At 41.3% G+C, this 13,716-nt stretch overlaps 1 protein-coding gene across 1 annotated transcript in view; it reads right to left on the bottom strand.

Annotated features, from left to right (window-relative positions):
* The window catches only part of LRRC7 (leucine rich repeat containing 7), a 116,802-nt gene that overhangs the window by 57,695 nt on the left and 45,391 nt on the right, over positions 1-13,716 (bottom strand). The window contains exon 2 of the mRNA XM_030455170.1: positions 2,990-3,192. Coding sequence (XP_030311030.1) covers positions 2,990-3,192 — 203 coding nt within the window. The remainder of the gene's footprint in view (positions 1-2,989; positions 3,193-13,716) is intronic.

Genomic DNA, 13,716 nt, shown 5'->3' with positions numbered 1-13,716 from the left:
CAAATGGTGTGCAAATGCCAACCTGCTACTTCACTTTAAGTACATTTTAGACCATTTTGAAACTGCATTATTCTACTGTAACTCATGATCCCTTCAAGAATTCCTGCATTTTCTGAAAGATAATTTATTCTCAAAAAACAGAGAGGCAATCACATGAATAAAAATGCTCAGAATGAGGAGCACCATACCACAGTTGGCACCAAACACAAAATGGCATTTTTACTGAGACACTCATCAAAATGGCTTTGTCCTCCCAGTTCTTTCAGCTCTCCTCTCACCAGTGGTAACTCCTCAGGATGGTCCAACCTCCCTCCCCATGGCTGCCCAGTGAAGGCAGAGAAGCTGCAGCCCCAGGGGAGGAACCTGGGGAACCATCTCTGGCCTGAGCTTCCCCCCCTAACCCACAGGAGCAGCTGGGACGTTCACTGCTCAACTCCACACCTCTGGCAATGGCAATAACAGGGAATCTGTCTCTGGAGAAGGAGCAATTCCTCTGCATTGCATCTGGGAGCACCTACTTTTCCCCTTTTTGAAGGCAGGACATCATCTGGGACAAGATGGAAAGCAATGCCACCTGTGGTACCAAGGTGACACCAGTGCTGCCTCTTTCTGCAGTTTTTCTTGGAGACAGACACATTTTCCTAAGGCAACAACAAGTACCCTGGTTCTGTCCATTACAAACTTGTCCAGATTCATCCTTTATAAGAGAGAATTGAGAATTTTCATCTCATTCATGGCTTTCTGAAAACTGATTGCCAGTGACTCCACCTTCAGCAAAATCAATATTCTATCTTATTAGTCCTTGATTGATTTGACTCTTATAAAGAGGGACAGACTTGCAGCAGCTCATGACAATGAAGTCAAGGGCAAATCAAAGACCAGGCTGGAGTCAGGGGAAAAGAGAGAATAACAGTTATATAATAATCCTATAAATCCCTGAAAGAAAGAAAACATATTAGAAATTAGGAGCTACAAGTCCATTTCCAACAAAGACAACAGAGCATAATTATGATGCATAAGACATAAGGTAAGAACTTTTTTAAAACCCAGGTGGAATTTAATACATCAGCTTAATGCAAAATAATTCATTGGTTTCTAGAACACCATGCAGCTGGGAGAGTAACCAAGGCAGGTAATGACCCAACAGATATTTTAGCTGTGCTTCTTTCATTACATTTTTAAACTGATGAAGCATTCTGCTGACAGAAAATTTCAAAAGAAGATTGCAGCTTCAGAACCACACAGCAGTGAACAACAGGAAACTGACAAAACAGATTTTCTCTGGAACAGGTTATTTGAATTCATATTCACAGGGAGAGAAAAGTTCTGCCTGTGGCAGACTGTGACACGTAATACAAAAGTTCATGTTAAGCAATATGGTGCCACTTTAAGGAAAAAAAATGGCATTTTATCTTGAGAATATTAATTTGGTACTGAAAAAAGTCCAGAGATGTGCAGAAAAAATACTTGAAGCAGAAAACTTGATAGAGAAAATGTGTGGACTATTCAAATAATGGTGATGATTAATAAAGGCTTAAGACAAACCATTATGAATGGTATAAAGACAGCAAATTAACACTCCCATTAATCTTCTCTTATACAAGGCCAAGAGTATCTTAAATGATGTGTTTACTGATTAAACTTAAGACCAATTAAAGGGATTTCTTCAGTATTGCTCCTGTTCTATACCCTGTTATATTTCTCTTCCATTACACACTGCAGTAGTGTATAAGATTAGTTTGAACACCATGGTGATGCATCCTTTCAAGAGACCCCAGACAAATTCCACATATCCCTAGCCAAAGCAGACATTTTCTATATTCTTCAGCCTGAGTCTTCAGTAAAAAAATTCAAATACCCAGTTAACCATATATTGGTATTGAAAGAGAAATAGTCCTGAAGGTATTTGGTAGCAGTAAAATGGCTCTCACCACAATCCATTGCATATTTATAGAGACAGAGAAAAAATATCTGGCTCTCTGCTGTCCTTTTCTAGGGGCAGGGGAGATAAGGCAGCTCTCCATATCATTTTCCTGTGGCACTTAAGAGATTGCTGCTACCCTGTCTTACCATCTGTAAAGAATTTCTTGGAGTGAGCAATCTTAAGCCATGAATCTGCACAGCAGACCCATGGAATGGAAAAAGTAAGTAGAATTATGTATAGAACAGAGCAAGTAGGAAATATGCTGAGAGATGATGAAGAATGGATTACAGGGGAACAATGTTTAATTAAAGACTTGTTTGCATCTTTCATTATTGTTGAGAAAAAATCCAATTAAGGAGTGGATTACATTACTTCATGCTTCATTATGTAGCTAGCACCTATTATTAATTGGTTTTTCCACTACCCTGCCCTCTTTTGTTTCCAGAACACTTAAGTTACAGTAACTTTTCATTCCTTATAGTAAACATTCATCAACAGAACCCATTTAGAGATTCTATAAAAAGTTTTACATGGAAAGGGTAACTTAAATAATCTTACTGCAGGGCCTCCTTGGCAGTTACAAAAACCTGAGTCAGGCAGTACTGACATTTCTCAGAAGGATAAAGGGCTTATCCTGACAAAGAGCTTGCTAAAGCAGTGCTGCTGAGGCCCCCAGTGTGGGATCACCAACCCCACACATCAGCATCCTCCTGGTGAAGTTATCATGTGCCATATTAATTACTTGCTGTGCAAGAAGTACTTGTTTGGAACAACTGGTGACTTCCCAACTGGAGACTCCTTTGGCTGTCCTTGTTCTTGTGCCATAAAGCCAGAATTAGGTGGCCCTACTCCTCCCCAGGCAGTACCATCTGTGAGAATGGTGGCTCAGCTGCTTGGGTTCTTCAGAGAGGGCAGAAAAGCCATGGGTGACAACATCTAGAGCCCCAGGAGATAACAGCCACAACTCTGCCCACAGCCAGCAGGACTCTGGTGAGGAACAAGCCCTAATTCCGAATACACAATTAAGAACACAACTGGGACATCTTGTGAGAGGCACAACATTACCTTAGGTAGCTCTTCGATTTGATTGGCATCTAGGTAAAGCTCCTCTAAGGTCCTTTCAAAGTTAAAAACCTCCTTTGGCACCTGCTGCAGGCCACAGTGAGAGTAATCCAACACCGAGACGATTTCCTCCTCCCCGCGGAAACACCGGCACGGCACCAGGCGCCCGATGATCTTCCTTTTGGTGGTCATCTCCAAACAGCATCCTGAAGGAACAAGGTGGGAAACAGAACAGTTGTTTGGAACTATCAACATCTGGAGGAGTGTTTCTTTAGAATTATTAGTGAGCATGCCCAGCTGTCACTGTCCTTAGCAATGAGAGCCACTGTGTAAACCCTACCTGTGGGAACACCTCTGCCAGCCCAGGTACAGCTGAGGCTTCTGCTCCTGGTTTGGGTCCCTCCTCTGCAGTGAATCAGGCAGAACCATCTGGTTCTGATTCTCCCTGACAACACTGGGCTCAGACCTGTTTCATCTGAGCTCAGAGTTTCTTAGTTCTCCACAGTTACTACCAGTTTACATTCACTGTCTTTTCAAGCATATGAATGAAGAAAAGGACGTATGAACTTAATTGGTTCCAAAACTAGTACAGAAGTAACCCAAAGTTAAAAATACTTTAAAGTAAAAATACTTTAACTCATTACTCCTGAATTGAGAGAACACTCAGTAAGCAGATTTCATACATGTCAAGCAGGCTGCAAATCTGTGGTATATATTGACAATCTTAGGAGTTATTTTACTGTGCTCAGAGATAAATCAGGCTGATCTGAAGCATATTACCACAAAGTGAAGAAGGGCTAAACCTTCAGCTCCTGTCTTCCAAACCACTTTCAGTGTTTTGGGTTACATTTATGACAAGAATGTACAAATTAGTCTAAGTAAATCAAAGTAAAGGTTACCAGGATCCTCTTTCCCAGAATGCCAGTGAAAAAGTAACTGGATATTCAGGCAAAACACCAGTGGGGATAATTCATATTGCTTAAGATATCATTTATCCAAAACTGTAAGATTCACAAAGTAAATTAATCGGTCCTATAATGCCCCATTCATGATTCTCTCTGATTTCTTTATCATGCAATACATTGATATGTTCAAGGCAAATAAAACACTAAAACGTTTCATTTCCTTGTTTCAATTCCATTAGCACTTCTCCTGCCTCTGGCAGCCCCAGTGAGATGAGCACACAAATACTGCCAGGACAAATACTGTTTTCTCATCTTCTCAAAGAGACTGAGATGTTGAAATAAATGAGACAGTGAAAGCAGAGTGCAGCTGGTTTTTCACTTGGCAGTGCCAGTGACAGCCTTGCTGCTTTTGCCTTAGGGGTAAAGCCAGAGAAAAGGGGACAGGAATTTTGTAATTCAGCTTGACCAGAAGCCAAGTTTGTGGCTGTAACATAAGGGTTGTATCTCAATTACGGTAATAAAGCGTATCTAAAGGTCTGAAAATGTAAAAATAGAACACTTACAGGTATGAAAAAAGAAGCTCTTAATTTCCAAGATAAGAAATCAGAAAATCTACAAGTTATATTTCAGCTCAGCAGTATAGCCCACTGCAGAATGTGAGCAGCCACACAGCAAAAGCTGACACACCACTCAGATTTACTCTGTGAACTTTGATTTTGGATGTTCTTCATTTTAGTTCCCTCCACAGTCAGATCCCCAGTCAGATTTCATGCAGAACTCTGTGGTTCCTGACTGGCACTCAAAGCTTTCTGTAATAATGTTTATTTTAACACTGCTCCTAATGCTCCTCTGGAAACAAGGCTCTTGCCTCTGCAGCTTCAGCTCTGATGGCCCATTTCCAGCCCATTTGGGAGGAAATTACTTTTATCATTTTCTCAGCTTCAAAGAATTTTACATGTGTCACTTTTTATTTAAGGCAGGAAAAGTCCCAGAGCTCCACTCCAAGATAAGTGCAGGAGGAGAACAGCCCACCTCACCACAAGTGCCCACAGTTCTTTCTCAGATCAAGGTTTGCTCTGACTGCCATGTTATCTGCTCTCTCTAAACCAGAAGCCCAGACTGGTTTGGGTTGGAAGGGACTTCAAAGTCCCTTAAAGGGAAGGGACCTTAAAGCTCCTCCAGTGCCCCCCCTGCCATGCTCAGGGACACCTCCCCCAGCCCAGGGGGCTCCAAGCCCCATCCAACCTTCAACACTGCCAGGGATGGGGCAGCCACAGCTTCTGAGGGCAACCTGGGCTCAACACCCTGACAGTAAAATCTTTTTCACTCCCTCTGCTCCAGCACCATGGCACATCCCATGCCATCAGCTCACCTGGCTGGAAGCAGCTCTGGTCATTGCTACCTGAGCTTAGTCACCTGGCACCAAGTTCCACCTGGCTTCAGGACCAGCTGCAGCTCCTCCTGACTTCAGCAAACCTGGGAAGCAGCAAGAGGTGCAGCACGAGCACAGCCACCAACCTGGGCTGCACCCTCAGTTCCAGAAACCTTCACAAACCTTCCCAAAGCTCCTATGGGTACACCAGATCCATAGAGACACTGCCCAGGGACAGCACGAGAAACCCAAACTGAGCCCTCAGGCTCCACAGCCTCTGGATCCAGGCATGGGAAGCAGCCTTTGCAATTGCCTATTTCAAACCTTGACACAATCAAAATAAATGCCCTTAGAATATCAAATTATTTGTAGCTTTTTAAGCTATTTGAAGGTAATGAACAATTGAACGCTGACATGTACTGCAGAAATGACTCCAAAAGCCATTCTTCCCAGAGGCATTACAAAGCACTTAGCTTTGCATTATTCTCTGCTGTAGGCACACATTAGAAAAACCCCAGGTTTCATTTGAATAGAAACTCAGAACAATCACACCAGCACAGAACAGCCAGAGAGTGTACAAACAGTCAGGTGATGAAAAGGCACTAAAAATAGCAAAAATGCACAAGCATTTTGAAGAGTTTCTCCTTTTGCTTATGTAAATAAAAGTGCTTCCACTAGTGCAGTTTGTAAAGATACCTGCCACTTGTTCTGGAGAAAATGGTTTTGAAAATTAGAAAGAAAACATTGCAGATTATAAACAAAAGTGATTTAACTACTTTGTCTTCCTTCAAAGCTATGGGAAGACCCTTCTGCACAATAAATCAGGCCAGTGGGATCAAGTGGTCATCTGCTGGAACTGTCTTCTTCAAGAGAGAGCCCCAAACCAGAACAGGAACTGGATAGATGAGTGATTTGTACATAAGAAAAGATCAATAGTGGAATAAGAAAGGCTCTTAAAGCTGAGTGAAGGTGCATTGCTAGGATTTTGTGAGAAAAAGTAGTAAGAAGCAACTCCACTGCAGAAACTGCTGCAAGAAAGACCATGAGATAGTATGGATCAGAAGTAGGTGTGCACATGTCCATAGCCTGCTCCATTGGTTCTCCTTTGCAGTTAAAATGCTGAAAAAATGTGTTTAAGAAAAAGATCCCTTAGGATTTATACTGTTCTTGGTAATCATTTCAGAAAGCACCAGTACAGAATTACAGGGCCTAAGGTACGACTGAAAGGAGTTAAATTTCATGCCCTGCAGACTAATGGTAATTAAACTCTATTAATTTCAGTGTTATTAATTCCTACCCTGCACTAATGCCAGCTTTGGTAATTACACTTTTCTTACCTACATTTTATTCTTTTATCATTTTCATAAAGCTCTTACTGACTGTAAGAGGATTGCTCCTTGAGAGCCCTGGGAGCCAGACTGAAGCCCAGCAGAGTCAGCAGCAAGGCAGCCTCCAAGGTTTGGGGTGGCCACTGGAGATGTCACTGCCTTAGGGAGCTCCTCATGCCCTGCAAGGGACACAGGAGATGGAAAGGCCTCCTGCTTCCTCAGGGGAGCACCCCTGCCTGGCACTTCTCCCCAGTTAAAGTAGGGACAGGAATGGAGTTCTCCACAGCCTCTCCCTCTGTGCCATGTGATAGGTTTCACTGCCAGACTCTCAGGATGTGTATCAGTCAGAATTCCAGACATTTCAGGCTTTCAGTCCCACATACAAGAACACAGCAGTGTCAGGATGCCCAGCAGTGGGACAGCCACAGGGACTGTCCTGCACAGGCACTGGGAACTTGGGGAGTTTTTCCAGTGCAAAAGAACAAGGATGAAATGTCCAGCCACTTTTATTTGATTTTGTTGTGACTTCAATTAAAGAAATCCATTAACATCTTAATGAGTAATTAATTCTATGCCATTGCACCCATAACAAACTGTAATGTACCCTATTTCAGCAATTCAGAGAAACAACATGAAACACAAGCACATTTTTCCCCACAAAAGCTTAAAAAGGCTACTACCTGCTGTCTGAAAGCCTTTAAAAATATATTCTTTATTGAATAAAAGAAACTAGGAAGAAGCATAACTATAAACTGCTGTTTATCAGCTTCATGCAAGCATCTCATTATCATTATCTGCAGTTTATTCTTCAATGCAGAAAATCCTTATTCTAAAAAACCCAGAAGTTTTATGGAAACTAATTACAATAAAATCTGATCTCCTCTCAATGAGCAGATCTTTATGCAGTAAAATCACTAATCCCTGTTTCTCAGCAACCATGAGAGAAGATGTTCTCCATACCTATTGACAGGAGAGAGGCAGAGAAAATTGCTGTATGGCTCACAGAACTGGGATTTAAACATGGAACAAAACAGCTCAACAAACTTCAAAACCTCAAGTATCTTGAAAGGACAGGAGAGGCAGCATTTGTTTTTCAGAAGATGGAAGAATTTATTTTTTCCTCTCAGCAGCTTTTTGCTCTGTAATGGGCCTACACATCATCAGATACAGCCATTTTTCTTTTTTCCCTTCACAAAGTAATTAAAAATTTACTTGAAAAAGCCACAGCTAAAAACGCCATATCTGCCCAAGTATTTATCTAATCAGTTTAGTTTTATCCTAAATATACAAAGTATTATCTTCAACATGCTTTACTTTTCCATTACCAGTGTTAAAAAAAAAGTGAGAACAAGCAGCAAGTGGCAGTTGTGGGGAAAGTAATTTGAAAGGCTTGCAACTGCAAATGAGTTTCAAATTGCCTCAGAATTCACATGATTGCTTGTTGAGAGTGCATTTAAAACAGGAATTCCCAAATACTGTATTGGGGAGATGAATTACCACTGAATTTTAGGGAGCTCATTCTTTAAACAAATGCTATGTAACCCTTCATTTAAAAAGAATCTACATTTTATAACAATCAACTCTTTTTCTATTATTTTTTTTTCAATGGATACCTGTAGAAGATAAAGAGGCCCCAGGACCTCTGTATGGTAACACCCCAAGCACTGCAGAACATCTTTCCAGCCCTGAATTCTGCCCTAACACCAACTCACTTTAAACCTCTGTAGGCAATTTGAAGTCTTAGAAGCAGACAATAGCTTCCCAACATATTTTTCTGAAGTGCCAAGTAAATATATCAAGAAAATATGAAGTTAAAATGGTCCTGTAAAGAACTGCAGAATTTGCCTCTGTCCAGCTGGCAGTATAAATCAGCTTCTTTTTTCCAGCTGTTCCACCAGAGATTAATGATGGATTTGTTTTTTTCTGCCAGACAAGTTTTTGATGTGACTTTTTTTTTAAAGTGTTCTTATCTTAGGGAGGTCTTGGTTCCCCACTCATGGCCATAGCCAATGGCCTGAGCTGAAATTCAAAGAGGAATTAAACCAAGAGGCAGTAAATAAGTCCTGTGGGCTCAGCCTGTGCTGTCTGACAGGGCCTCACACAGAAATTAGCCAGACTCTTGAAATTTCCTCAAAAACTGTAAGAAATTGTGAAGTTTAAGTGATCTGGTACTGCTAGAAAGTTACTGAGGGATCTGGAAAATCAAGAACTTAGAAATCTGAATGAGGGCATTACAAGGCTGAAATGAGTCATAATGGCACCATTTGCCCAGGGGGTCAGAAAATATTAATTATATCCAGAGCAGCAGCCAACTCCCTTCACTGGTTTCTTTGTCATACAGCACAAATAAGTGATGATTTCTCTGTTCCTTTTTTCTTTCTCTTACTATCAGCATAATCAACACCACCAATCTGTTAATATGTTGGCTCTTTGCAATGAGTTATACTATCAAGGTTAGGAACCATAATTCTCTGTCACTAACCCAGTCACAGTCTCCATCATCCCCTTCTGGTTTTCCAGAGGACTTTCACCACTACAGAAGTGCTAAAAGCAGAGAGCATCTCCTTGGGAGACCCACCCAGCCCCAGCCCACCTGCACCTCCAAAGTGGACACCACATATGTTGCTGGCAATACCTCTTTTTTCCTTCAAATACCATAAAACCCCTGTTCTGTGAACCAAAAGCCTTGGTGGTTTGTGATACAGAAGAGGTGGTATCCCTCCTCTGTCCTTAGGAAGGATTCAGAGGTGGTTCCAACAGATCAGAATTTATGTCCTATTTTCTCTGCCAAAAGAGATTTGATAATAGGGACTGTGCACATGAGATGGAATAAAGCTGAGCATTAGGTTGCAATTAAAAAAAAAAAATAAAGCAACCACTAAACAGTCCTCACATTTCCTTCTGCCAAAAGCCTTTTCCCCACTGATATTCTCCCTGCACTGGCCAGACATCCACTTTTATTTTTTCTCCTTTTTAATCAGTTCTGTGTGCTGTTTAAATCATTTGCATCCTGTCCATGTGCAGCCTGGGTCACTGTATTAATCAGGAAACTTCAAAGCTCTCAGAATCAGCCTAATTTGGGGTACAACTTTTCAATTAGAAACATAGCACTATTAATAATTTAGATACCTTTTTTTCTTTTTTTTTTTAAATGTAGGAAATGTAGGGCCCTCCTCATCCAGCTTTTATGTTGTAAATGTGCTGTTCACCTTTCCATTGTATCCATCTTTGTGGCCATCATCTTAGCTCTGTCTTTTATGAAGCTCTGTGTGAGTTTTTCCTCACTTATTTCTTTGCTTACTCAGATGTGTAACTCTTAATTCCTCCATTTTCTGTTTTTATTCTAGTCAAGACTTTTTTCTCTCTAGCAGTAATACCATCCTTGTGACATGAGAATGAGGGTTATGTAAGCTCCTACAGCTTGCTATTTTTCATGTTTTCCACAATTTGATAACTCCAAGAGGAGTTCTGAGGTAACGTAATTTGCCTGTTCTTTGCCTCAAATCCATCTTCCCCACAACCAAATGCCACCTAGAAAATTTTCTGTTTTCCCCTGAGCTGATCCAAAGGGAAAGGTGCAGGAATACTGTTGCAGGAGACATTCCAGTTCTTCATTGGAAACAACCCCCCAGACACCTTTGCTTCCCACATGTAGGAAAAGTGAAGAGAATTTGGAAATACCCCCTGGAGAAGGGGACCCAGGTGTGTCTCAGGAAGATGCCTGCACAGCAATGAGTGGGCTTGGATTACTCACCCCCACCCAAGGCATGGCTGGCCAGCCATTCCCTCTGTCACCTTCAACAACCCCCACCAGATTTGTTCAAATGTGCTCTGCTCAACACAGGATGAGCCTTCAAACCCATCTTTGCTCTTAGTTATTATGAGCTGCTAAAGAGAACCCAAGTGAGACTCTGTGGGCGACTCTTTCCCCAACATTTCTGCTAAAGTAAATAAAATTGCAGAGTGAAAGTGTCTTTCCATGTAGAGAAAGAAAAAAGACAAAGTAAGAAAGGCAATTTAGTCTGCTTTACCAAAGCAATGATAAGACCCATGCAGGAAGGGAACCAGGGCCAAGATAGGAAGACTTAGAGGCAGGGCTCTGAGGGAGGGTGCTCCAGGATTTCAGAGGAAGGCTCAGCTCTGCAGACACCCAGCTCTGACCAGAGGCACGCTGGCAGCTGGCCAGGCAGAGAAAAACAACCTAAAGCTCCAGTGCCTTCCAATTAGGGTCTGATTTTTAGCAAGGTTCCAATTAGTGTGTTTTTAAAAGGAGAAAGTGCACTGCTTGGCTTTGATCAAATCTCTTTCCTTCGTACCTGATTTTCTCCATCAGAAGTCACTATGCATTTTTTAGGTTACTGTCTTCCTCATCCTGTTTGGAAGCAAGAAGCAAATTCTACTGAAGCTTCACCCTTCAGCCAGGTGACTGAGTAAGGAATACCAACTTTATGTGCTAATCAGTAACTCAAATTTAGCAATTTAAATATTTACTTTGTAGAAGCCATTTGTACGTTTCCATTAATCTGCCTCCAAAGATTAAGAAGCTATGGTTCCAAAGGATAAAACACAATAGCAGAATTATCAGAATGCTTCCAAAGGGGAACTTGTCTTATCAAAAAGAAGGCTGTGAAATCTGCATTGTTTTCTTGCACTGAAATACCATGATAGCAGCATATCTTATTCAGAAACACTGTTTAATGCCTGGTTAATTGAATTCTCTTCATTATATTTCCATTGCAATACTCTGCATTCAAGTTCATATTTAATTTCACTAATCCTAAAGTAAAACAACCAAGCATGAATAAGCAGATTTTGCCTTCACCCTTTGTCTCCTGAGAACGTTGCTCACAGGAAGCTCCATACAGCTATGAGCAAGGTCATTTTCTCTAGCTTTGCTACAAGACCTGGGATGTCACTTATGACTTTACCATCCTGAGATCTGGGCACTTTGCAAAAAGAGTAAAGTAAAATTTAAGACAGAATTATTTCTACAAAATATCAGTCAGTTTTGAACAACCAGACCTTTGATGTCCCCCTGTGACACAGGATCCAATCTCTACTTCTTATGGTAATACAGTCCTTGATTTCAACTAAAGGTGACTACCAGGCTTGTCTTGAAATTCCTAAGTGATATTTTCTGAGTAACTGTTTCTGGGGTCATCTTAACCTCAGCCAGTGATGACTGCAAGAACAAAAACTGCTTAGTGACACACAAAGCAAAAGTTGTGCTGCTCTGTGGGGGTTTGTCCTTATGGAAGACTCTGGGTTTTTCAGTTTCTTCTTATGCAAGAACTGACAGGATTTCAATTATTCATTGCATATTAGTAGCACACGCTGAAAAGTAATAATTATGCTCTTTACTGCTAGAAATTACAATCAGTTTGATGATGAGCCCTGCAGACATTTCAGAAGTAGAGAATCCCAATAAATGAAGATGAGGAATAGCCTTCTTTGGAAAGTAGGCTTTCTGGAAACTGGGAAATTTACATTTAAACTTAGATCTTTGATGTGTTTCAGCTCTTACTTGAAGTAATCCCTTAGTTTAAAAGATGATCTGGTATGAAATTTAGTAGGAAATATGCTTTATTTCTTGCCTTATGGAGTAATGGATTTTGCTCCCTGTATGGTGGCTGAACTGCTATCCACAGGAACAGTACAGGAGACGTAATCTGTCTGCTAAAAACCTCAGCCAAACAAACTGGTATTTAAATATGAGCTTCTCCCTCACAGAGGACCAGGCTCATACAGAATACCCAATTACTTTTCAATGGTTTACATCACAATCTGGCTGCATTATTCCTGACACATTAATCAGCTTAGCAGGAGCTTACTACAGGAAAGCTGTGTGCATTTTGCTGAGCTTGCAGAATGGAAGTTACACAGATAACAACACACAACTACAAACTGCAGCTAGAAAAGGAAGTTTGCATTAAAAATGACAACTGTGACTCACAATGAAAGCTGATCTTCTGAAAGAACCCAGGCAGAGAGATGTGTTGGGACAAGGGGCCTTTCTCCTCCTTGTTCTTACTCCTGCCTTGCTCACTGATGCAGCCACGTTGGAGCAGAGAGAACTGAAGCCCAAAACTGAGGGAGATGAAGTTCATTTTCAACATGTCACACCATCTATTTGTTTAGATGTCTGTATTTCCAAAGCACAGTTACATTTGAAATATATATAACCAACTGCCTGGAAAATGCAGATTTTGTGGCTCACAATGGTAAGTGCTCATAACCAGCCACAAAGCTTTCTCAAAAACCTTTTCCTTTTCAAAAAAATAGAAATTTGTTAATAATTAAAAAACTACAGTTCTGATTCCATGTCAGTTTTCCTTCTCCACCAGTGAAACTGCACCTTGAGACAGCCTTTGTCCCTCAGTGCCACCTCTGTGACTGTTCCTACTGCTCCTTGTATTTTTCAAGGTCTCCCCTCCTGTTGGTGAAGCTCTCATCTTTCTCCTCTTGACTTTTTCTTGTTCTTCTCTGAACAGCCCTGGAGCAGGCACTTCTTCCTATCACACTCCGTATTATTGAGCCTTTTTTGATCCCTTATTGTCTTTTTCACCATGCTCCCCTTGTGTGGAGACATCTCACCTCACCATCACCTACTGCAACTCTTCCCCTCTCCATGTGACTGAAGTGTCAGAAGTGCTGCTTACTCCCTGACCTCTCTTGCTTATCTTCTCTCTCCTCTCACATCTCCTGCTATGCTCCTACATTCTGCATAACCTATTCCCATCCAACTTCTTTAGTGTTTTCTGGTCTTCCAGTCACCCACCAGCAATAGCTTCTCATCTGCCCCATCTTCTTTTTCCTGATCTTAACAGAGTTCTTGATTCATTCTCCATCCCCTTTTGCCCTTCAGAGCCCAGACCTGGGTCTTACCTCCAGACCTCTCTTCTGGCTCACACCTTCTTTCCTTCACCTCCCCAACCCCTTGCAGATGGTTTAGTTACACACCACAGCAAATATTTCCAACAATCAGGCTGGCTTCTTTACTGCTTAGTTATTTTAATTTCTAGGAGTTTCTACATAAACATTCATATTCTCCAACTGAACTGCACAAACACGACTTCATTTTTACCATTGTTCACACATGACTAAAAAGCTTTTCCCTTCTGCTTA

This window comes from Calypte anna, chromosome 8 (assembly GCF_003957555.1).
Source record: "Calypte anna isolate BGI_N300 chromosome 8, bCalAnn1_v1.p, whole genome shotgun sequence".
Taxonomy (NCBI): domain Eukaryota; kingdom Metazoa; phylum Chordata; class Aves; order Apodiformes; family Trochilidae; genus Calypte; species Calypte anna.
Note: the sequence above shows the minus strand (reverse complement) of the source record. Positions and strands in the feature narration are given on the sequence as shown.